Below are 25,304 nucleotides of genomic sequence, written 5' to 3' on the forward strand. Positions count from 1 at the left end.
CTGTGGTTCCCACTTCAGATGGTGAGGATGAGGCTTAGAGCTATTAAGTAGCTTGCCAGGGTCATACAGCTAGTCAGTGATGGAGCTGGGCTTGAACCCAGGCTGCCTGGCTCCACTTAACGCCCAGGCTATACGGTGCTGTGTGTACATCACATTCATTTTTCTAATCTGGACTAAGAGAGGAGGCCATGGAAAGAAATACTGAGTGTGGTGGGGGCGTAGGGTACAAGGATCCAAAGAAAGGGATTCAAAATTGGTGAAAGTGAAAGCGTCGAAAGTCCATCATCCCTTCTCGGAGTCCCCTCCGTACTCCCCTTTCCTTGCTTTTCTTTTCTCACAGCTCTTTCTCATTCCCCATCTCCTGGGAGACTAAGAAGATGGCCTGGGGTGATTACCTGTTCACTGATAGCCAGGGGAGACCTTGGGATTGGACCTTCCACTTGTCTCATCCTTATCACTGGCAGGCAAAGCCCCCACCTCCCACCAAGGCAGAGGATGGATGAGATGGTTCCTTCTCAGGATCCCTGGGTAGGAACCGGCCAATGGAATAACCACTCAGTAGAGTCACTGATGGAGGCTGAGGCCTGGGGGGTGGGGGGTGGGGGGTGGGGCGGCAGACTAGAAGTGTGTCTGAAGAAGACACTTTAAGCCAGATGGTGAGTCATCATGGGGACCATCGTGCCTCGCCCTGGTGCCACCCACTCCTGCCCCAACTATCTTTAGATGCCTGAGAGGCGTGTTAGGACAGATAAATAACAATGGTTAGCGGGCACCAGGCCCGATCTTGATACTTGTCATACATTCACTGATTTCTTCACAGCAATCCAGTGGAGAGGCACTGTTATCCCATTTAACAGATGAGGAAGTGGAGACATGGAAAGGTTGACTGACATGCCCAGGATCCCACAACTAAGAAGACATGGAGCAGTGAGAGATTCTCCAAGCACTTGGGAGTCTGTGTGCGTTACCACTCAGCAGTCCTGCTCCCCAAACCACTGGCAGCTCCGGCGAAGAGGGAGAAGCCCACATCTAGGGTCGTTTCTCCTACCCCTGGGTGCACAGACCCCAAGGTTAGGGGGACAGACAGGTGATAGAGGCTGAGTAGCGGGGCCCCTGACACCATCCACCCACGTGATGTGCTCTCTGCCAGGCTGTGAGCCTCCTGGAACCCTGCCTCACCCTCTTTGGGCAGGTGGCAGGGGAAGGCAGAGGCTCCCAGGGGAGAGCCAGGGGGTGTCATTGGGAAGGAGGGTCTCGCTCTGGCTGTGGCTCTGGGTTGTGTTCCTCCCGCCCAGGCCTCTTTGCTGAGCTCTACACTGGAGGAGCCCACGGCTTCCTGGATCTTCACAGGTGCCTCTCTCCACGTGTCTAAAACTCCTTTCTCACCCCAGCTGCCTCTCTTCCCCACCCCGCCTCTCAGATCCCTGCAGCAGGAGCCCCACCACAGCCTAAGCAATGCACCTGATACCTTGGTCCCTCTTTCCCCCACATCCAGTCAGCCTCCAATTCTGGTTGATTCAACCAGCAGATAACCTCTTGCCTCCTGTCCATGCCCCATCCATTATGCCCATCATTGAAAATGCTCTAGCTCAGTGACGGTCTCTTCTAGCACTTACTATGGGCAGGGTTTATGTTTACTACTTTGGAGACATCATCTTTTTTTTTTTTTGGTCTTTTTATGGGCCACACCCATGAGCCCAAGGAAGTTCCCAGGCTAAGGGTTGAATCAGAGCTGTGCCTATGCCACAGCCACAACCTCAGCAACTCAGGACCCAAGCCACATCTGTGACCTACACCGCAGCTCATGGCAACACTAGATCCTTAACCCACTGAGCAAGGCCAGGGATTGAACCTATGTCCTCATGGTCACTAGTCGGGTCATTACCACAGAGCCACCATGGGAACTCCGAGACATCATCTTTTAATTCCCATAACAATCGCTGTTTACAAGGGGGACCACTGAAGAACAGAGAGGTAAAGTCACTTGGCCAAGGTCACACAGCTAGGAAGTAGTAACACCAGGCTCAGGCAGTCTGACCACAGAGCCCACAGTGTCATTATTTTGTACTGCCTCCCCATCACTGCTCTCAACCTTGCCTTCCTTGCAATGCCACAAGAATCTTTAATTCCTTCAATGGCATTTCTTGTAAGTGCCAGAAACTCTACTGTAAACTGGAGATCTAAAACTGGGCAGGGGAGTTCCCATCGTGGCACAGTGGTTAATGAATCCGACTAGAAACCATGAGCTGTGGTGTAGGTCGCAGACGCAGCTCGGATCCCCTGTTGCTGTGGCTCTGGTGTAGGCCGGTGGCTACAGCTCCAATTCGACCCCTAGCCTGGGAACCTCCATACACTGTGGGAGTGGCCCAAGAAATGGCGAAAAGACCAGAAAAAAAAAAAATTTAAATTACATTAAAAAAAAATAAAAAATAAATAAAACTGGGCAGATACTGGGCCTCAGGGCCACAGAGCTTAGTGGAATTTTCTATGAGCCTTCCTACGCAGCACAGTGTCTGGCATAAAATAGGCACTTAATGCTTCCGGGCAATGAGATGAAGTCTGTGGAGGAGTCAGCTGGGGCCAGCTGTGGGCCTGTGCCCAGAGCGGGGCAGAAGAGACAGGGGCTGCTTTTCCAGTTTTTTGGAGGATGGTTTGCCTCGTCTCCCTCGCTCCTGGCGGCTTCCTTGTTTCCTACGCTTTCCTCCTTCTCTTGTGCTGCAGACCTTGCTCACGGGGCTCAGCTGTGTCTTTTGAGGTTGGTTGGTGGGACCAAGAATGGGAGGTTGGAGGATGTTTTAGCTGATGGGCCTCCGGTAGGACGGAAGAAAAGGGCTAGCTCCAAGGCCGGGGGATGTAAGGGCTGTGCCTGGGCGCCCTGGCCTGCTGCAGCCTCCCTCAGCCTCCCCGATGGTCCCCCTTGGCCGTCTGACCACAGAGCCCACAGTGTCAACAATGGAGAGCCGCTGAGAAGGGAGCCCAGGTACCCTCATCCTGGAAGGCCGAAGGTCCTCTGGCACTTGTCCAGGCTCCTTGCCCCAAGGGTGGTTCCAGTCCAGTTCCCACATCTCGTCCCCTTGCCCGTTCCTGGGGTGGGCGGCCGAGGCAGGGAGCTGGAACACTGATGGGCACTCAGCCAAACCTTCCTGGGACCGGCAGGTCACAGCCAGTCACTCATGAGCCACTGATGATGGTGGTAGAACAGAACGAGGAGGCAGAGGAGCCGTGGGCTCCGGCTTCTCCAGACGGGGGCAGCGGGCAAGCAGGAGGGAGGTTTGTGCCGGCGGGATGGGGCTGGGGGCCAGTGGGGAGCTGACCAAGGGGAGAGCAGGGACCCCACACTTTCCTGGAGGCACATTCTCCTGGCTGGTGGTCAAGCTACCCATGCGGGCCTGGGAGTCAAAGAAACGGTCGCTTAACAGGCCTGTGGTGCTGATGACAGTGGCTGGAGGGGAAGGAGAGGCCGGGAGAGCAGGAGGGAAGGCAGGGGCAGGTCTGGAGCTGTGCGAAAGGGAGGGGAACAGGCCTGCTTAGCAGGCACATTTGGCGTTATCTGAACACGCAGGAGGTGCTTCTCAAGGAGTGTGTGTGTGTGTGTCCCACATACCCAGGAGACACTGCATCTGACCTTGAGTGATCGGCGCTCTGAAATGGCAGCTCCAGCCCAGTTATGATTTCCGTCAGGCTCAGAGCGCCTCTCCTTTGCCCTTGATCCTGCACCCCTCTGGAGCTTCCAGTCTGCACTTGCCTTTACCCCAAACAACACCGCACCACAGCCTCTCCCTGGGGCTCACTGCTCCGCTTTCCCTCTTCCCAACATTCCGCATTCCCAGCCTTCCCCAAATCCTCGCCTCCAGGGCTCCCACCTCCCAACCCATCCTGGGCCCTTGGCTTTTGCTCAGAACTTAAACTCTGCACCCACCTTGCCCTCACGTCTTAGAGACTTGGCAGGGGCAGCTGCTGGAGCCCAGCAAGGGTTCTGTCCGGATCCAGAGCCCTGGTTGAGGAGACAGCAAGGCTGTGAGTAACCAGGCAAGCAGGCCAGGCTGAGCAGCCCCTTCCTGGCATCTGAGCAGACCCTAATCCTGCCTCCAAATCCTGCTCGGGAAGTTCTAGGGCTGGCAGAAGCTGGACAGTCCAAAGACTTGGCACCAGACCCACTGCCCATTTCCTCCCTCCAGGGAGGGCACAGTGAAAGGCTGGGGCGAGGCTACAGAGATGGGGTCCAGAGAGGGAAGCAGAGAGAAACAGGGTCTAGAGAGGGAAACAGAAAAGAGAGGGGATGTCTGTAGGTCTGACTGAGAGAGGACGGCAGGCTTCCCTCCCCTCCTGGGATCAGTCCTTGGCTGCAGGATGGAGAGGCAGCCGGCAGCTGCTCAGACTTCCCACCCAGGCCTCAGGAAGTTCTTCCTGCTCCTGGCCTCAGCGCCCTCTGCCTCTAGGAGCTTCGCCTCCGGAGAAATGGAGAGACGGCGGGGGACTCCCCTTAAACCTGCTGCAGGGGCGGGCCTGGAGCCCACCTCAGCATTTCCCTTCTCATCCCATAGAGGATGCAATGGCCTGGATCCTGACATGGCCTCCAGGTGCCCCCAGGCCCCAGCTCCTCAGGCCTCAGCAGATGGTGGTGGCTGGGGTCCCGGGCACTGGGCAAAGCAGCGGTTTCTCACCCACTGTGCCCCCAGACCAGTGTTCTCCCGACAGAGCCCAGCCTGTGTCAGCTCCTCCGGCAGGGCCCCGTTTTCCTGTCACACGCCTGGCACTCACCACAACTGAAGTTAGAAATTTCTCTGCAATTGCTGAATTATTAGTATTGATTCCTCCTCCAAGAGAACATGGGCCCCCTGCAGGCAGGACCTGGTGCTGCCTTGCCCCAGGCTGCATGCTTGGCGCAGCCAGGGCGGTGGGCACAGAGGCTTCTGGAGTTAAGAGGGTGAACTCATCTCCCCCTCTCCCGCCATGGGTCCTTTAGCTTCCCTCACAGCTTCCTCAGGTCTGCCTTCTTTCTGCTACCTTTCTGCTCACTTTTTTTTTTTTTTTTTGGCCTTTTTAGGGCCGCACCCGCAGCATATGGAGGTTCCCAGGCTAGGGGTCTAATCAGAGCTATAGCCACAGGCCTACACCAGAGCCACAGCAACGCCAGATCCGAGCCACGTCTGTGACCTACACCACAGCTCTCGGCAACGCCAGATCCTTAACCCACTGAGCAAGGCCAGGGATCGAACCCGCAAACTCATGGTTCCTAGTCGGATTCGTTAGCCACTCAGCCATGACAGGAACTCCTCCACTCGCTTCTTGACACATCCCTGTCCCTCGCCCTGCCTCAGTCCATCTCTAACCCACCGTCTTCCTCCTCCAGGAAGCACCCTCACGTGTGGCACCTGGAACCTCTCTAGGGTGGTATGCCTGGGTCCCACGCTCTGGACTAAGCACAGGTGACAATCTCACTTCTGGTTTCTTGACTTCACCCAGTGCCCTTATAGCTGGAGTTGGTGGAGGGGGGAGGGCTCCCACATGTACTGATCAAGCCTCCGCGATGACTTTGTCATATCATAAATCCAATCCCCAGACTCAAATCTAAATACGAATATATACTAATCCCTGTGCCAGGCTTTGTCCTTTAGGGACAGTTAATGCTGTCCCCTCCTGCCCTCAGCCTTCGTATTTTCTCACTCCCCATGGCCCCAGGCTCCAGTCCATGCAGAGGTGAACTCCTGGCTTCATCTCTCTCTCTTCCTTTTCCTTTCTCTTCCCTCACCCAACAACAACCTCACGGTGAAAGGGAAAGGAAAAGAGAGTTGCAGGAGGTACCTGTGATTGGGGGGGTCGAGTCAGGAGATGGAGGTCACCAGAAGACCCGGAGATGCAAGCAGGCCTGAGCCCCAGGCCCTCCCTGGTGCCCCTTCCAAACACTGCGGCCACGGTGATCTCACACACGCATGCACGTCCTCCCTCCCCGCACTCGGCGGTCTCTGATGCTTAGCCAGCTCTGGAGCTTAAAGACCTGCTGCTTCCGCTCAGCATCTTCTCACTCAACGTCCTGCCCTCTGCGTGGACCCACAGGTTGTCACTGGGCAGGCAGAGGAAGTGGGGTCTCAGTGAGAAGCTGAGCGGTTTCACTCTAGCCGTCAGAAGTGAAGACGTCCCCCTGCAGGGACAGAAGGCAGCCACACCCCTAGGGAGCAGCATTGGGCAGGGGGAAGAGGCCAGGGCGACCCTGCCCAGATCTGATTCCTCAACTGGGGATTACTTCCTGCAGCCTGGGCAGCCTGAGATGCTCATGATGGGGCCAGCTTCTTCCTGCAGTGAGCCACCTGCTCCTCCGCCCTCCAACAGTCCTTTCTGTTCTGTGGTCTATAAGCCTGACCTCAAGAGGAAGACAAAGCTGCAGAAGGGCAAAGAGGTGGGGCCAGGGGATCCACCTCTGTGTCAGGCACAGCCTCGGGCTGCCTTACCCAGGGTCCTCAGCCTTGAACTCCACAGAGGCAAGGGGTTGGGCAAAGTCTGGAGGAAATCTTGTGGCAACCACCACCTAAATTCATGCACAGGAGATTTTTAGCCCAACTTTGCAGAGCTGGGTCTCAAGGCACAAGATTGGAGAAGGCTGCCTCCTAGAGCCAGGATCAAAGAATTCTTTCTGGACCGCCAGCCATTCTCTCCGTTATTCCACAAATATTTGTTGAGTTCCTACCTAAGCCCATGGCATTAGACTGGAAACAGGGAATGAGAAATGATCAAGGCAGGCAATGGAGTGACAAATGCGTCAAAGTTCTTCCTAGACTAAGGGGTTTCCTGGAAGTTGGACTCGTAGTGATAAAGCCAGGACAGTCCCAGGCAAACTGAGAGGAGTTGCTCCCTTACAGATAAAGCCCCTGCCCTCCTGTTGGTTTTATTTCAACAGGATGGAAAGGGTGGGGGTGGAAAGGATAAACAAATACACAATTTGTGGCTCAGCAGGAACGAATCCGACTAGTGCCTGTGAGAATGCAGGTTTGATCCCTGGCCCCAGTAAGTGGGTTGAGGAGCCAGCACTGCCATGAGCTGTGGTGTAGGTCACAGACACGGCTCAGATCTGGTGTGGTGCTGTGGCTGTGGCGTAGGCTGGCAGCAGCAGCTCCGATTCGACCCCTAGCCTGGGAACCTCCATATGCCACAATTTCAGCCCCCAGCAGACAAAACAAAGCAAACAAACAAACACACAAGTGCAGCATGCAGGAGTTTCTGGGCCTGGGATCAAACCCATGCACCAGCAGTGACAATGCCCTATCCTTAACCCACTGAGCCACCAGGGAACTCCAAGAGAGTTTCACATAGCGATATCACTTAAGACAAGATATAAGGTGGGGGGGGGATTGTACCTTAGAGAGGGAGGAAAGGATTGCCTCTCTGAGGAAGTAGCATGTGAGCTGAAGCTTGAATGATGAGGGACCAATCTCACGAGCACTCAGAGGAGAGCTTTCCAGGCACAAATTTACAGAGACCAGGGTAGGAACATGCTTGGCACATTTGAGAAACAGAAAGAAGGCCAGTGTGCCCAAAGTGAAACAGGCAGAGGTGAGAGCAGCTGGAGTTGGCAAGGCTCTAATTTGTCTACCCACATTGCTATGGAAGCTACTGGAAGGATTTAAGCAGAGGAGTGTCATGTTCTCATTTGTTTTTGTCTTTTCAGGGCTGCACCTGTGGCATATGAAAGTTCCCAGGCTAGGGGTCAGATAGGAGCTACAGCTGCCAGTCTACACCACAGCCACAACCACGTGGGATCTGAGCGGCATCTTCAACCTACACCACAGCTCACGGCGACACTGGATCCTTAACCCACTTTTTGGCGCCAGGGATGGAACCCGCATCCTCATGGATACTAGTCAGGTTTGTTACCACAGAGCCACAATGGGAACTCCTGGTTGTTATTTTTAAAAGACTATTCCAGCAGCTGGCTGGAGAATGGCTTGGAAGGGGAAGAATGAGCAGAGGAAGAGACCAGTTAGGAAGCTGCTACAAGTGGACAGGGGATGCTGGTGGGACCTGGGCTAGGGTGGTGGCAGGGAGATGGAGAGAAAGGGCAGCGCAGACCCAGCTGTGCCTGCTAATGAATTAGATGGAGGGGAGGATGCAGACACGGTGCCGAGGTTTGAGGCTGGAGCCATAATAAGCGAGGATATACCCCCCAAGGACACCAGAGGTCCCTCCACGTGGGGGTTAAGGGGCAGACAGGAGGAAACCCTGACACATGCAAGAAACACAATCCGTGAGCATCTAGCTCGGCATGGGCATCCTTGATGTAGCACTGTGGGAGGAGATCAATGTCTGGAATGTGTCTGCTTTAGGGGAGTGAGAAAGAAATGTCTTGGGAGGCAAGGTGTCTGCGGGTGGGAGATGAGGCCACTTTAAAAGTGGCTTCAGAGCAATTAGTAGTTCAGACAAGTTATCCATTTACGAGGTGTTTACACAACCTGAAATGGAATGAGGGGTGGTAGTGAGGTTATCTGTGACAACCCCGAAATCTCAGTGGCTCAGCACAAAGAAAGGTATTTTTCATCCATATTACAGTCCCATGAGGGTCTGGGGAACAGAGTGGGTAGTTCTGTTTATTCATTCATTCAAGGGCCCCAGGCTCTTTCCATCACATGGCGCAGCCGTCCTCAACATGTAGCCTCTAAAATCATCACAGAATGGGAAGAGGGAATGGAGGATGCCTGGGAGATTTTACTGGTCCAGCCTGGAAGTGGCACACATTGCTTCGACTGTGATCCTACGGCTCAGAGCTGACTCTCATGGCATCAATTTCACTGCCAGGAAGCGGGGAAGTATTCAAAGTTTGAACGTAGTAGGTCATGTGCCAGAAGAAGAGATGCTAAGGGTGCATCTCTGTTGTAGGCATCGAGAGCAGCTGTCCATCCTGGAGATGATGGGGAGCAGGGGGTGGGGGGCAAGGGGTGTCTGTCTTGGGTTCTGATGGGAGCACACTCTCTGAAAGCAGCTTGGAAAGGAAGCTGATGTGGGACGAGCATGCGTGATGCATACCCCTGTGCTTTGCAGCTTCATAACCTTCATGCTTTCCCCCTCTCATAGCCTTTCTCCAGATAAGATCTTAACTATCCCACACCTCACCACTGAAAGAGCCTTGGGAGTGCCTTCTCTTCTACAGTTTTCTTTTCCCATCGAACTTAACCTGGATACCAAAGTCTAAAGCATCTCCCTAAGACATGGTTTATGTCATGCTACCCCTGTTCAATAAGAACAACTATTTCAACAACGGCGATAATAATTTGTTGAGTGACTACATTGAGGTCTTTAACTGCAGTATCTCACTATGTCCCATTTGAAATAATATGCTGATGAGGCACCCCAGCCATACAGATGGAGCAACAGGCATTCTGAGAGGTTCCTGTGCTGTCTAATATGGTAGCCACCAGCAAAATATTAAAAATAAAATAATAAAAAATAATTTTTTAAATAAAAAGAAAAAAGGAGTTCCTGTTGTGGCGCAGTGGAAACTAATCCACCTAGTATCCATGAGGACGCAGGTTCAATCCCTGGCCTCACTCAGTGGGTCAGGGATCCAGCATTTCTGTGAGCTATGGTGCAGGTCCCAGACGTGGCTCGAATCTGGCATTGCTGTGGCTGTGGTGCAGGCCTGCAGCTGTAGCTCTGATTTGACTTCTAGCCTGGAAACGTCCATATGCCGAGGGTGCAGGCCTAAAAACCAAATATATATATATGTATATGGTAGCCACGTGTAGCTATTTAAATTAAAATCAGGAGTTCCCGTCGTGGCGCAGTGGTTAACGAATCCAACTAGGAACCACGAGGTTGCGGGTTCGGTCCCTGCCCTTGCTCAGTGGGTTAAGGATCTGGCGTTGCCGTGAGCTGTGGTGTAGGTTGCAGACGCGGCTCGGATCCCACGTTGCTGTGGCTCTGGCGTAGGCCGGTGGCTACAGCTCCGATTCGACCCCTAGCCTGGGAACCTCCATATGCCTCGGGAGCGGCCCAAAGAAATAGCAAAAAGACCAAAATAAATAAATAAATAAATAAAATAAATTAAAATAAATTAAAAGTTCAGTGCTTTAGTCAGAGTAGGCACATATCAAACACTCAAGGGCCACATATAACCAGAACCTACTATTTTGGAGAGGGCAGGTCTAGAATATTTTCTTCCTGGCAGAAAGTTCCGCTGAGTCAGGGGAACCTGCCCAGGCCCCACAGTAAGCGGTGGTCCCATCTATAAAATCTTTCAGCAGCTCTGTATTGTTTCTACAGTGAAGAAGTCTCGGCCCACTCTTAACATTCTCTGACGTCCTGGGCCCAGGCTGCCGTCACAGAACTCTCTCTCGTTATTTTCTTGCACAATCTCACTCTCCAGGGTCACACATTTGTTCACTCCTCCCCAATACTCCTGATATGTACACTCATAATATTTTTGCCTTCCTCCCTTCTATCTGCCCAGCTAATTAATTACTACCCGACCTTAAGGTTCAAAGAGCTGAAATATCTCTTGCATCAGCGTCCTCTTCTCCATTTGCACTGCCTCTGCCTGAACCCCCCCTCCGCCCCCCGCCCTATCAGTCTCCTCTCATCACCTCTTGCCATGGAAGCCTTTCTGTGGCTACTAACCACACTAGCCAACATTTCTTAAGCACCTACTGTGGACTCGCCACTCTTCAAAGCACTGACTCCTCATTACAATGCTTTCAAATAGACACCATGGCTGTGCCCATTGTACAGACTGGTAACTAACGCACAGGGAGGTGAAGGCTTTGTCGGGATGATCTCTCGGGTCTTTTCCTGGGCAGTCGCCCTCACACTGTTACCCTAAAACGCAGAACTGTTACTTTCCTCCCCTGGCTCCATGGAGCTGTGGGTGGTGGGGAGCCTTTTTAGCAGAATGTGAGAGGTTCAGAACATTTCAAACCTCAAAACCCATCCCTCTACCCACAGACCACAAACTACTTAGTTTCCTGAACCTGCCATGTTATTTCTTCCCTCTGGGCCGTCACACATGCTGCTCCCTCTGCGTGGAGAGTTATCCCCTCCTGCCACCGGCTCTAAAGCCATCCCTGGAAGTGCCCTCTGGACCATGGGGCTCACTCCCTCCTCTGAGCAGCCAGCAAGAACCCTCTCCATCAGCGCCTCCTAAAGGAGGGCTGGATGCTGAGCTCACCACATTAAAATCACTTCTCATTAAAAAATATACTCCCAAGATTCATGGAGTTCCCATCGTGGCTCAGTGGTTAACGAATCCGACTAGGAACCATGAGGTTGCAGGTTCGATCCCTGGCCTCGCTCAGTGGGTTAAGGATCCGGCGTTGCCGTGAGCTGTGGTGTACGTTGCAGACGTGGCTTGGATCTGGCGTTGCTGTGGCTCTGGCGTAGGTCGGTGGCTACAGCTCCGACTGGACCCCTAGCCTGGGAACCTCCACATGCCACGTGTGCGGCCCTAGAAAAGACAAAAGGCCAAATATATATATATATATATATATATATATATATATATATATATATATATATACACTCCCAATATTCAAACTTAATAAGACAGGAGTGAAGTATGGGGAGTCTTTTGTGACTGTTGCTGTTTTTCATCAGAGTTCCCAGGGTCAGGGGTCAGATCCGAGCTGCAGTCACTACCCAAGCCGCAGCTGTGGCAAGTAACCCGGTGTTCTGGGCTGGGTATTGAACCTGAGTCCCAGCGCTCCCAAGACACCGCCAATCCTGTTTCAACACAGGGGTCTTTTTATTTTTATTTTATTTTATTTTTTAACATAAAGCAGCTCCCCACATTATTCTGAAGTGAGGCAAATGTGGTTTACATCACGTATTGGGCAATTAATCATGCCCTGCCTAGATTTCTTGTGTATGATTCCTTTTATTGTTATTTAATTCTTACCTTCCTTCACGCACATTCATCTGTGACACAGGTTTATTAAGGGGTTCCTATGTGCCTGGAACGCTTCTGTGTGTTGGTATGAATAAAAGAGGCCCATTTAGAGTTCCCGTTGTGGCTCCTCGGGTTAAGAACATGACATAGTGTCCATGAGGATGGAGATTCCATCCCTGGCCTTGCTTAGCAGGTTGCAGATGTGGCTCGGATCTGCTGTTGCTGTGGCCGTGGCGCAGGCTGGCAGCGGCAGCTCGGGTTAGATCCCTGGCCCAGGAACTTCCATATGCTGCAGCGCGGCCCTAAAAAGAAAAATTTTTAAATAAAAATAAATAAATAAATATGTAAGTAAATAAAAGAGGCACAGTCGCTCTTCGTGGAGATTACATTCCAGGGGGATGTGGTAGCAGAATAATGGCGCCCCAAGGTGTCAATGTCCTGATCCCCAGAATTTGTGAATATGTTTCCCTTTACATGGCAAAAGAGATTTTGCAGATGTGATTACGGTGGGGAAATTATTTTGGATTATCAAGGTTTTTAATCACAAGGGTCCTTACAAGGGAAAAGAAGGAGGCAGCAGAGTTCGCAAGCGTGAAGGAGATGTAATAACAAGCAAACAGAAGCAGAGGTCGGAGGGATGTGATTGCGGGCCTTAAAGATGAAGAAAGACATTCAGGAGTTAAGGGATGTTGGTGGCTCTAGAAGCCGGAAAAGGCAAGGAAACAGATTTTCCCCTTGTGCCTCCAAAAGGAAGACCCATCTCCCCTTGATTTTAGCCTATTGATTTCCATTTTTGGACACCTGACTTATAGAACTGTCAGATAATAAATGTGCTCTTTGGAGCCACCAGATCTGTAGTAATGTGTTACAGAAGCAAAAGGAAATAAACACAAGAGGTACTGGCTACTTATTTTGAGCCTCCTCTAGATAAGCTTGAGGCCTGTGTGTTTTGTTTTGTTTTGAATTTCCCAGCTGGCTCCCAGGGTGAGGCTGGGCCCTCAGTGGGAGCTCCGGGTACAACTGCTATAGATTCGTTACTACCCTAGACTCTGATGGGAGGGATACTTGGTAGACTGGGGGTGGGCGATGGACTTGGGAAGGTGAAAGGAGAGGGGAAATGCCCGTGAGAGTGGGATGTTGGAGGTTAGAAGGTGATGGCCAGGGGTTCCATGAGAAGACTCTTCGGAGAATCGCTTCACGCTGGAAGCGGGCACTTGATGGATAGAGGCGGCAGGACTCATACTCACTGCGTAGGTTCATATTCCTTAATTTTCATATATTGAGTTTTTTAACAAGAAATTTACCTCTGAAAACTTCGGCGAGAACGTGCCTCCTATTGAGAGAGAAACGTTCAAAGGAGGCACTGCAGTTGGTTTGTAGAAACGCCGAGGCCCAAATATCCTGATCTGGGAGCTCAGAGGACGAGCCCCGGAACCTGCCTTCCTCGGCGTCATCCCCAAACCTTCAGGGGCCTGAGGACGCAAGGCCACGGCCCGGACGCGCTCGCGGCTGTGGTTCCGGGCGCGGACGGCCTCCGGCCGCGGAGGGCGCTGTGCGGGCCGCGAGGGGGGCGGGCCGGGGGCGGAGCGCGGGCGGCCGGCGGCTCCGGCTGGGCTCCCGGCTCCCGGCTCCCGGCTCCCGCTCCGGGCCCTGCACCTGTGACCATCGGCGGCGCTCGCCCTCCGCGCCCGGCGCCCGCGGCCCCATGGCCCCCTCCCGCCTGCAGCTCGGCCTCCGCGCCGCCTACTCCGGCCTCAGCTCCGTGGCCGGCTTCTCCATCTTCCTCGTCTGGACGGTGGTCTACAAACAGCCGGGGACCGCGGCCATGGGGGGGCTCGCAGGTACCCCTTGGGCGCGGGGGACGCCGGCTCCCGGCTCTGGCGGCTCGGGCGCGCGGCTGCGGGGAGGCGCGGGCGGGTGCTCCGAGAAGCCCCTCGCGGGCGGCGCTTCCCCCGGGAGCGGGTGGGGTGTTTACCCAAAACGGGCCGTGGGCAGCGCAGGCCCCGGGCGGGCCCGGACTCCTGGGCATCTTCCGGAGACCTCGGAGACCCGAGGCTCCGGGCGCAGAGGTGCGGTCTCTGCCTTTGGCACCAGCCTCGCCGCCCCTGGGTTAGCCGGACCGCTCCACCCGGGGTCCGATGACAGCGTCCTTCCTGCGCGCCGGCTCTTCTTGCCACCCTTTTCGCGCGACCAGGTGTAAAGATCTCTCTGTCACACACACACACAGACACACACAGACACACACACACACACACACACACACACACACACACACACACACACTTGCTCTGGGGGATCCCTGCCCCTCAAGCGCCCCTGCCCCGAGGACTAGGTGAGGGCTGAGAAGCTGCTAAGTGGAAAGGAGGGCTGGGGGTTCCCGGAGAAGCCCACCTCCCTCCTTCCAGGGTGGAGCCCACCCTCAGCAGAGTCCTCAGTGGACGCAGCCCGAGGACTGCGCTAGGGATCTGATGGAAACTGGACATTGTCTTCAGACAACAGTGGTGTCTCTTTGCCACCGTTCTGCCGTGGTCCTGGGCCAAGATCTGCTAAACCCGGCCAACAAAGCTTTCTGTGCCTCAAGGAGGGCAGGGGAGGCATGTCCTGGAGTTAAGAATGTCAGTGCGCCGGTGGAGGTCCCAGGCTCAGCAACACACTGCTCGCTGTGCACCTTTGGGTGTGTTATTAACCCTCTCTGTGTGAAGGCAAACGTTATTTCTACTTGCTAACGTATTTTTTAAAATGCTTTCTATGTGTCAGGCACTAGGTTACGCAAACGGCTTCCACCTTCTCTTTTAACCCTTACATGAGGCCTATGAAATAGGCATTCTTATTGTGTCCATTTTACAGGTAAGGCATAAACTGAGGCTTAGTGTAAATAAACAGCTTCCCCAGAGTTAGGGAGCTACATCAAATAAGTGTGGGAAAAAAATACATGTAAAGATAATACTTTGAAGGAGGCTCTCTTATTCCATAACGAAACTCCTCTGCCAAAAGAGCCCTACACGGACTAACTAAAAATAACTAGATTTGCTCATTGCCCCCGAGTTTACTGCGTGCCATCCCTGGGTAGAGAAGGACTGGAGGTGAGGTTTCTGCCTTACAGGAGGGGCATAGGTAAACACAGGCCCAGGGATACCAAGCAGTGCCCTGGGGGGGGTCTCTGAGGAAGTGTGGGCAGGCACCCCGCTGGGCTGCTCTGTACCTGCCTAGATGTCCCACCACCTGTGAGTTCCCGTCCTCCCAGGGGGCAGCCTGGCCGCGTCTGCCCTTTCCCCTCTGCACCCCCCACGCTTCCGTGTTCCTGGTGGTTCTCTGGCCCTTGCAATGTTTTTCTGTTTCCTGTCGGGCGGGCGCTGCTGCTTTCCTCTGGGGAAGGTGGTAACTCTTCAGGCGAGGCCCTGAGGAGACCTGAGATGAGGTTGGCCTGGCTGGGGGCGAGGAGGGAGGGCTGCCCCTGGGATCAGAGCTGGGTGTGTTGGAGTCTGGCCTGGTGGAGTGAGCCTCACCGAGCCATGTGGCCGCGGGCACCATGCTGCCTCGTGGGCCTCAGTTTCCCCGTCTGTAAGAATGGGAGCGATGCCAGGGATGGGGTGATGTCTGAGACTTGCATTCAGGTCTGGATGTTACAGCTGTAATGACCTCTCTCTGAGTCGCCCATCTTGCAGCTGCCTGTTGGGGCGCATCTCTGGAGAGTCTCAGGGTTTCCCTCTGACCCGAACCCTGCCCCCTCCCTCCCTCGACTTCTGAGGCGAGGCCAGCTGTGGAGCTGCCAGCAGGGAGAGGTGCTAGGGCAGCAACCAGCTGGGGCAGAGACCTGGCACCTCCCAAACTGTCGGCCTTTGACCACCATCGCAGAGCCAAAGCTGCCCGGTGACCGTGGTAGTCGTGGCCGTGGCCGTGTGGCGGGCGGGGGGAAGGATGGCCAGGCCAGGGCCACGCGCCCTTTCCACCGCGTGTGGGTGCTGAGACAGTCTGCAGCTAGTCAGCCTCTTCCTCTTTTGAGGGTGAGGCATCAGCGGATTTACTGACTTGTAAGCACCCCGATTCTGACTTGGCATTTTTCAGAAACTGCCGAGTCACCAGAGGGTAGCCCCAGCAGGCGCCTTCCCCTGTGTGCTAGGCGGGGCTGCTGGGGGCGGGGGGTGCTGGCTTCCGGCGCAGGATCAGCCCTGGAGCCCTGAGAAGCACGTTCATGAGTGGAGATCCACTCTCTCCCATCCCGCTGGGGGTCCAGGAAGAAATGGCTTGGAGGAGAGGCAGAAACGATGGTTTTGCTGTGGGATCCCTGGGGAGTTGCAGGCTTGCTCTGGGTCGGCCGGACCAAGGAAAGGGAATAAGAATAGTCAGGTGTTTCCTGGGAGTCTGACTGGGTCTGTGTTCTTCCCAGGGAGCTGTGAGCAGGGCTGGTGGGCAGGGGGTGTAGGGCAGGGGTGTGGGAACAGAGTGGGGCCCAGGCCCAGGGGCCAGCTTGTCTGCATTTCCCTGTGAGCTCCCCTGGGCTCCTCACCTCCATCCAGCCTCTGCAGGGGAGGTACTTTCACTAAGCAACTGTGCACCTGCCTTGCCCTGAACCGGGACAAGCAGGCCCTGGTTCTTGAAGCAGGTGGAGTGGAGCAAGAAGTGAGGTTGGACATGCAGGCCGGTGGGCCTAGAAACGTGTCCATTCTGCCCTGAATTGTGCAGACCAGGCTTCCTGGAGTCCAGGGCGTCCCAGGGAAGGGAGCAGGGCTGAGGTGGGGGAGGGACCCATGGGGGACTCTTGCTTCTTCATTGACCACCTTGTTGAGGTCGGGGGAGGTCCCTCTTCCAAGGACAGTGGCAGGAGCCTGTTTGGGCGGGGACGGGTCTGCTTCCAGATGTGGCCTGTGTTTATCTGGAGGCGAGGCCTGTGTGCAGGGGAAGTGAGAGGTAGGCCGGGTTGTGCCTGCTTATTAACTGACATCCTGGGACCTGGAACACCCCAACTCATCGTCTTCCTCTTCCTCCTACTCAGCCCTTTCGGGTCTGGGGGTGTCTGGGGGCATTTTGGAGGCACCAGCGGGGCATGGCCAGTGGATGAAGGGAGGGCATCTCCACGGGCCCCTATTTCAGCCTTTCCTGACCCAGAAATTGCTGAGTCACGAGGGAATTGCTCTGACCTCCTTATTTTTCTTCTAAGCTGGCTTCCAGAATCTTTGAGGGGTAAAGGATCTGAGAGCCACCTATTTCAGCCCCTCTGTGGCATGGTGAGGCGACAGAGGGCAAGAGGAGCAGTCGCAAGGGTGCCCATCTGACAGGTCCTCGAACGCGCCCAGTGACCGTCTGCCTCCTTCTTAGGGCCCTTTAAGAAACCCAGCAGCTCCCCCAGCGAACACTTAGGATGCACTCGAGAGGACTGGGAAAGACTTCTGGGAAGGGTGGCCAGCATCCATCCCGATTACGGAAGACGTAAGCGGAAGCCATGGGGTGGTTCTGTCCACCTCTGGCCTGCTCCCGCTTCCTGCCGGAGCAGGCGTGGAGGCATGCTGGTGCCGGCTCACCCCGATCTCAGGGCTGCAGGGGCCCACGTTCCAGGCCCCACCCCCTAAGGAAGGCCGGGGGGCGGGGCAGGGGCAGAGCTGGGAGGCTGTGGGCCCAAGGGCCTGGGAAGGGAAGCTGCGGGTGTTGGCGGGGCTGACTCCTCTCTAGGGGGAAGCCCGGGGGCTGCCAGGTTTCCCGGCTGGTGGGACCTCTGGGCTCCCTCACTTTCAGATGTGGAGTCAGTGGGGCTCTGAGAGTCACGAGCCGCACAGCGGTGCCAGGCCCAGGCTTCCTGGCTGTCAGTCTCGTGGTTTTCTGCGCCTTGCCAGGCTGCCTGAATTGTGGGAGCTTCTGAGCTGGCAGCCAGAGCAGCGCTCTGTGATGACAGGCCCCGCAACCCACCCCCCGCCCCACCTTGTTTTTTGGTCCCAAGTAAAAACAAAATATCATGAAATAGTTCAGGCATGTAGAAAAGGATAGACAATTTAACAAACTCCCTTGTTCTTACCACTCAGCCTAAGAAGTCAAATGTCATGCATGATGCAGGGAGTTCCCACTGTGGCTCAGCGGGTGAAGAACCCCACTAGCATCCATGAGGATGCAAGTTCGATCCCTGGCCCTGCTCAGTGGGTTAAGGATCCGGCATTGCCCTGAGCTATGGTGTAGGCTGCAGATGTGACTTGGATCCTGAGTTGCTGTGGCTGTAGTGTAGATGGGCAGTTACAGCTCCGATTCAACCCCTAGCCCGGAAACTTCCGTGTGCCAGAGGCCCGAAAAAGCAAAAAAAAAAAAAAAAGACAGTCATGATTCTGTCTAAGCCCTCTCCCACCACGACCTCCCTGTTAGCTTCCCTTCCTTCTCTCTCTTGCCAGAGCTGACACTTTGCCCAGCCACATGCCCACCCTTCCTGTGCACATGTGCCCGCCTGCACACAGGTAGTGCAGGTACCCCTTCTGAAAGGCCTCCTGACTCCCAGGTCCCAGCAGGCCGCCCCATTCCTCGTCCCTCGCCTGCCCGACCCTGCGGCCCTGCCCCGGACCCTTGCCAAGGGAAGTGGTATTTGCTCCACTCTTTGGGCTGCGGCGGCAGGCACAGCATGGCACTGAGGGCACTCATTGTGTTGGCTGAGCGGCAGCTGGCTTCGCAGAGGGCAGGTCCAGGACTGGCGGGGGGCATCTGGCCTGCCCTTTCAGCAAGCGAGTTCGTAAGAGGGAGTCTGGCCAAGGGCGAGAAGAAGGCCACCTGGGCACCGGGTGGCCCTGGGGGTTTCACTGCTGGGCCTTCTCATCCCATAAAACCGATACATGGAGTTTGGGGAGAGCCCCACTGCCCGAGAGCCAGGCCCCGGGCCTTGCGACTGAGGTGGTGGCCCTGAAGGCCAGGCGGAGCAGCAGCGTCCGGGTGGGAGGAATGCCTCCCATGTGGGTGGCACCCAGGGTGGGTAATGGGGAGTCCCCAGAAAGCGGGCCGAGCTGCAGGGGTCCTCAAACTTGCTGACTTCAGGCCCTCTTTATACTCTTGAAAAGTGGTAAAACCCCAAGGAAATCCTATTTATGTGGATTATATCCAGCCATGTGTACTGTACTAGAAATGAAACCGAACGTTTGTAAGCGTTTAAAAGTAATATTTAAGGAGTTCCCGTCGTGGCGCAGTGGTTAACAAATCCGACTAGGAAACATGAGGTTGCGGGTTCGGTCCCTGCCCTTGCTCAGTGGGTTAACGATCCGGCGTTGCCGTGAGCTGTGGTGTAGGTGGCAGACGCGGCTCGGATCCCGCGTTGCTGTGGCTCTGGTGTAGGCCGGTGGCTACAGCTCCGATTCAACCCCTAGCCTGGGAACCTCCATATGCCGCGGGAGCGGCCCAAGAAATAGCAACAACAACAACAACAAAAGAAAAAAAAAAGTAATATTTAAAATAACACTGTCTTAACATAAGTAACATTTTTTGGGGGGAGGAATAGTCTGATTTTCCAAAACAAAAAAATTAGGGCGAATGGCATGGTTTTGCATTTTTGCCAGTCCCTTTAGTGTCTGGCTTAATAAGAAGGCAGCTAGGTTGCCTCAGCTGCTTTTGCTCACATTCTCACGGTACCACCGGCCACGTAGCCTCCTGAAAACTGCACTCTGTAGGGAGAGTGAGATGGCCAGCGTCGACTTAGTGTTGTTTTGCCGCAGTTGGTCCTGCAGGGACTCCAGGGCCCTGGGGGTCGGCGGGTGAGGGGAGAGGGGCGCTGGCTGAGCCGTCTGTCCCGGCAGGTGTGCTGGCGCTGTGGGTCCTGGTGACACACGTGATGTACATGCAGGATTACTGGAGGACGTGGCTCAAGGGGCTGCGCGGCTTCTTCTTTGTGGGAGTCCTCTTCTCTGCCATCTCCATCGCCACCTTCTGCACCTTCCTGGCGCTGGCCATCACCGGACACCAGAGTAAGGGGCCCGAGGGTGGGGGGTTGGGGTGGGGATGAGGAGATGGGTAGGGTGGAGGGCCCCAGTGGCGGAGCACGCGGACCCCAGCTTCTGCTCCTGGTTTCAATGATTCCATCTGAGAGACCAGACAGTTCACTCGTCCTCCCTGTGCCTGGGTTTTCTCATTGTTAAAGTGGGGAGAAGGGGAGTTCCCGTTGTGGCTCAGTGGTAATGAACCCGACTAGCATCCATGAGGACGCAGGTTCGATCCCTGGCCTCGCTCAGTGGGTTAAGGGTATGGCGTTGCTCTGAGCTAGGGTGTAGGTTGCAGACGCATTGCCTTGGCTGTGGTGTAGGCCCGTGGCTATAGCTCTGACTTGATTCCTAGCCTGGGAACCTTCATATGCCACGGGTGTGGCACCCCCCCCAATAAATAAATTTTTAAAAAAGAAAAAAAAGTTCCCATCGTGGCGCAGTGGTTAACGAATCCAACTAGGAACCATGAGGTTGCGGGTTCCATCCCTGCCCTTGCTCAGTGGGTTAACGATCCGGCGTTGCCGTGGGCTGTGGTGTAGGTTGCAGACGCGGCTCGGATCCCACGTTGCTGTGGCTCTGGCGTAGACTGGTGGCTACCGCTCCGATTAGACCCCTAGCCTGGGAATCTCCATATGCCGCAGAAGTGGCCCAAGAAATAGCAAAAAATAAATAAATAAATAAAGACTTAAAAAAAAAAAGAAAAGAAAAGAAAAGGTGGGGAGAATAGACCCGTCCAGGAGTTGGAAGGGGTCAGTGAAATGCATGGACAGGCCGGAGTGTGTCCTTAGCAGGACCTTTTAGCTCAGCTCTGGGACAGGAGCGCACCCTGGTGGCCACCATCCGCAAGTGGCCAAAGGTCCTTCCTGCCCGCTGATGCTGAAGCACCTTGGAAGAAGTGGCCTAGGGTAAATGGCACGAAACTAGATATGTGATCAGCTAGCCCTAAACTTACCTATCCCCACTGCCTCCTGCCTGCAAACTCTGAATGCTCTGAGACCTCTCTCACACCGAATCTCTCCATTGGATTGGTTCAGCCTCTGTTAGAGGTTGTGGGGTAGAGGGGCCCTGGGCTTGAGGCATGGTGGCCAGGGTCAAGGGCAAAGTCCTCTTGAGTCATGGTTGGGTTCCTCTTCCCTGCAGGCATCACAGACCCCAACAGCTACTACCTCTCCTGTGTCTGGAGCTTCATTTCCTTCAAGTGGGCCTTCCTACTTAGCCTCTACGCCCACCGCTACCGGGCTGACTTTGCCGACATCAGCATCCTCAGCGATTTCTGACCCAAGGGATGAGGTCTCTGCACCCCGGCGGTCCTCAGGACCTGGACTCAGCCTCTGAGACACCGGGTGGGCCTGCCCCACCCCCTGGGAGCCCCAGAACCAGGGCAGAAAATATACAGCAGGAGGACGTCTGCCTCCCTGGAAGACAGGGTCCCCTTTGGGGGAACCCTGGGTGCCATGGGGAGGGGTCCTGCCATGTTGCTCGTCAGCCTGGCGGGTGGACAGCTTTAGACCTTTCCAAGTGGATGTTTTCTTTGCACTCGGTGGGTAATCTTTGTAAGCAGGGCCAGGGCAGCAGTCAAGGAGTAGGGCAGTGGGGCCTTGACCTGTGCCCGGAGGCCAGCGGTTTGGTCCCTGCTGCCCTGGGCGCTCTCCCTGAACCAGGGGTGGTCAAGTCAATAAGAGGGGAGGTCAAGTCAATAAGAGATCCCTGGCAGCACCTTCTCGACGCCCTACCCCAGCACCCCCATCCTGTTGTCCCCGAAGGGGCAGTAGCTGAACTCCTTGGTCCCAGGGATGGTGACATTTGGCTGTTTTCCCAAGGCCTGGGGACTTGAGGGGAGAGTTTGGTGTCCCTCTTCCCACCCTGTTCCACGCAGAGCTGGTTCCCAAGAGAGCGCTAGAGCTATCCTCGCCTTCACCGCACGCCCCAGAGTGGGACACCCTGAACAAGGCCAGACTGAGGGTCTTGGGGAAGGTGCTTCTGCCCCCAGAAGGGCTTTCGGGAAGGGCCCAGCGCCTCCAGTCCTGCGTGCCCCCCTGGCCTTCTCACACCTGTCCCTCATCAATGCCCAGATGACCCCCGGCCCCGCGACACCTCCCAGCTCCTGCCCCTGCCCACTGCCCTTCACTTAAGCACCTTTTAAAACCTCCCTTCTAGAGGACAAAACCTGCTTAACTGCCTACACACTGGCCCAAGGGCTCACCTAACTCGGGAGGGAAGGGGCCACATCTTTTTATCTTCGGTTGCCATTTTGCACGGTTTACCCCTTCCCCACCTGATGTGTCCTGCCCCTCAGCTCTTTGCCTTATCTGTGTCACTGTCACTTTAGCAGAAATAACAGCAGCCATTTCTATCAGCCAAGCCTCTGGTGCTTTCTTGTGGGGAGAGTGGGCAGGAAGGGTGGGTCGGTGGGTCTCCCATTGTCCATGAAGCCACTGAAGCCATTTCCTTAGCTCAGAGGAGCCCACATGCTCTGGTGCCACTGGCAAGGGGGAACCCACAGCCCAGCTCTCCCCCTCCAGCTCCCTCAGGACCCCCCACCCCAGTTGGGGCGACGCCGCCCCTGGGCACAGCCTCAGTCATGCCTGTGGGATCCGGTGCTAGTCACCCCCAGGGGCCAGGCCAGACAGGAAGGGAATGAACCCGCTTCCCTTCATGTCCTCCAGGCTGCGAGGGCGTGGGGCCAGTCGGAGGTAACAAGGCTGCTGCTCCTGCAGGCTGAAGAAGGCTGGCTGCCTTGGAACCATAAAGACAGGCACGGGCAGCCCTGGCAGCTTCCTCTGCTTACACTGGGTGAGCCTGCCCAGGCCTGCCGCCCCACCTCCTTCTAATAGGCTCCGAAGATCCTTCAGGAGTCATGGTACATTAGAGCCGAAAGGAACCTAACAGGTTCTGGAGTCTTTAACTGATAAACAGAGGCCCCAGGAGGTGAACCCAAGTAGGAATGATTCACGACTAGGAAGAGGCCTTAGAGAGCTGGGTCCGCAGGTGTCTGGATCCCCTGCCCCCAGCAGGGGCAGAGCTGCTGCCTCTTCTTCATGGGGCAGGCGGGGGCAGCCAGGGTGTGTTCAGAACAGACTCTTTCTGCAAGGCAGCTACCGCACAAGGCCAAAGAGCTGGGGGGCAGCTCTCCCCAGCCCAACCCGCTCCCTTCTCCTGGACATCAGATGGGGCCCAGGCTGTACTGTGTGGCTGCAGGCCCACTGCCCACTCCTCATTCCCCAGAGGTCCTTTCACATGCACCTTTAAAGCAAATAAAACATTTATTGTTCAGATTTTTTTCTTTTCTTTTTTTTCTTTTTTACAAAAACATGCATACATACACAGGGTATGGTGGTCCTGGGGAAGACACACGCACGTGCACACACACACACACACACACTCTCTCACTCTCTCTCACACACAAATACTTTCCTTCTTGGCCCCAGGCCTGGACCCCAGAAGCCTTGAAGACGGTGCCAGGGCAGCATCCCCTCCCCTGCGCCACCCATCCATTCTCCCACCCCCTTTCCCCTCAGCCAAGCTAGTCCTATGTAGGGCAGGAGGCAGCCGGGGTGGGGGAGACGCCAGAAGGCAGGCTTGTGGAGGGGGGCGGTGAGTGAGGAGCCCTGGGTGCTTCTGAGGGGAGATGAAGGGCTTGGCACCATTGGATCAGGAAGCGCAGAACTCCGAGAGCGCCTGTCTGCTCTACCAGGGGGCTGAGATGGTTGACATGGGTGGCCTCTGGTCGGGGCAGGGACCAGATGGGGGGCCCACCCGTGGCTGCTCTCGGAAGGAACTTTGTCTCTCTGCCCAGCGGTGGGGAGGAAGCTTCCAGAGTCATCTGAGGAAGCAGGTGAGAGGGGGGACTCCCCGGCTCCCGCCCCCAACCCGCCTCCCCCCAGAGCCCAGGAAGGGCCACTCTGGCTGAGGCCAAGTTCACATTTCTGTGTGGAGCCTGGGGCTGTGTGCAAAGTCCGGGGTCTATAGAGCCGAGAATAGTGGTTATGGGGGGCCCGGCTGGGCCAGTCCTCCTCTGCGCAGTCCTGAGGAATGGGGCCCAGCCCGGGGCCTGGACCCCCAGAGGGTAGGCTCTGCTTTGGGGAGGGCCCTACTGGGGCCCGGCTGGTCCCCAGCCTGCCTCCTCGTAGGGTCCTCTTTGGTCCCTCTCCTAGACCCAGGGGCCTTCTCAGGCTCCTTGGGGTGACCGTCAAGGGGCCGTTCTCTGGCCCCGACTACCTGCCCGAAGGATCTCTGAAGACCCCGGGAGCGGGGAGCGGGAACTCTTGCCAGAGGCTAGAGGAGAACCAGGTCCGAAGGGCAGGGCAGGGCGAGGCTGGCGGCAGATCCGTTCTGAAGCCTTAGAGATTCATGGGTTCTTCCTCCTCCACCAGCTGCACTGAGGTCCTGGGGGAGCGATAAGGGTGGGGAAGCTGGAGGGCCAGGGGCTGCACGAAGGGCCTCGGCCCGGGAAGCCTAAGAAGGCTGGGGTGGCTGTGCTGGGATCTGGGGTCCGGGGCTCTGGCATTACCGCTCTTCAGCCAGGATGCCCACGGAGAGGGATGCCAGTGCAGTCACTGCCTCCACTTCCTCTGCGTCGGCCCCTGGCACCCTGGGTACCCAGGAGTCTGGACAGGAGGCCAGGTGCTGCATGCAGCCCCAGTATTCACCTGGGTGAGAAACCGTGTCAGAAAGGCTTGGGGGACAAGCAGGCGTGTCCTCAATGTGGGGTCACCTCTCCCCTGCCTCCACCCTCAACACAACGCCCTCTCTGACTTGGCCCCTGCTGCCCGGACAGGGTGACGGATTCAGGGTCACTGTGAAGGGCCCTTGCAGAGGTCCGAGCCACTCCCCCAGGCCTCTGGCTAAGAGGCTGCCGCTGACCCACCCCCATGGGTACAGGGTTCCTGACAGCACCAGTAGGGCCTCCTTTCCCCTAGATAGAGTCCGTGTCACAGTGACCTCACGGAGCCCCAACCCGAGCCTCCTGGAGCCCAGGGTCCCACTCACATGCAGCCCCTGCTCAGCGCTCGGCCTGGCCCACAGGACAGGGGTGTGGGAGGCGGGAAGGACTCGGCGCCAGGAAAGCTGCCCAACACCACGGCTGCTCTGCGTGGCCATCGGCAAGCCGCTCACCCGCCCTGGGTGCCCCCTGACCGCGGACATGACCAGCCCGCCTATGTTGTGAGAGGTCATGTCCATGGAACACACCCCGCCCAGAGCCCGGCCCAGGGTGAGGGCTCCGTATCAAGGACCAGCAGCAAGTTCACTGTCATGTCCAGCCCCCCACCGAGTCGGGGGAAATCAATTTTGTTCATTTTTGGACTCCTGGCATAGATCATGGGTCTTTACATCCTGTGCTCCATAGATGCTGAGCTGAAGGTGGACGTGTAAAGGGCTCTCCAGATGTGGGGGATTCTAAGACCCAGCCCCCAAAGCCTGCAGGCCTCCTGTGGCCAGGATGGAGGGTCAAGGTGGGCACCAGCACTTCCGGTACACAAGCCTGAGTGCTGCTGGAG

At 56.0% G+C, this 25,304-nt stretch overlaps 2 protein-coding genes across 9 annotated transcripts in view; one reads left to right on the forward strand and one right to left on the reverse strand.

Annotated features, from left to right (window-relative positions):
* The first annotated feature begins 13,484 nt into the window (after nucleotides 1-13,484).
* SLC48A1 (solute carrier family 48 member 1) lies at nucleotides 13,485-22,162 on the forward strand. The gene is made up of 3 exons (XM_047788071.1): nucleotides 13,485-13,710; nucleotides 19,624-19,791; nucleotides 20,947-22,162. The coding sequence occupies exons 1-3, from the start codon at nucleotides 13,575-13,577 to the stop codon at nucleotides 21,081-21,083; spliced, it is 441 nt and encodes a 146-aa protein (XP_047644027.1). The 5' UTR covers nucleotides 13,485-13,574; the 3' UTR covers nucleotides 21,084-22,162.
* Nucleotides 22,163-23,057: 895 nt separating this feature from the next.
* The window catches only part of HDAC7 (histone deacetylase 7), a 35,815-nt gene continuing 33,568 nt past the window's right edge, over nucleotides 23,058-25,304 (reverse strand). For all 8 annotated transcript variants that reach the window (XM_047788065.1, XM_047788068.1, XM_047788062.1 and 5 more), the window contains 2 exons: nucleotides 24,317-24,455; nucleotides 23,058-24,192 (listed from right to left, as the gene is read on the reverse strand). In XM_047788065.1, the coding sequence (XP_047644021.1) occupies nucleotides 24,147-24,192; nucleotides 24,317-24,455 (185 nt within the window). In that variant the 3' untranslated portion in view covers nucleotides 23,058-24,146. The remainder of the gene's footprint in view (nucleotides 24,193-24,316; nucleotides 24,456-25,304) is intronic.

The sequence above is a fragment of the Phacochoerus africanus genome, chromosome 7 (genome assembly GCF_016906955.1).
Source record: "Phacochoerus africanus isolate WHEZ1 chromosome 7, ROS_Pafr_v1, whole genome shotgun sequence".
NCBI classification, from domain to species: domain Eukaryota; kingdom Metazoa; phylum Chordata; class Mammalia; order Artiodactyla; family Suidae; genus Phacochoerus; species Phacochoerus africanus.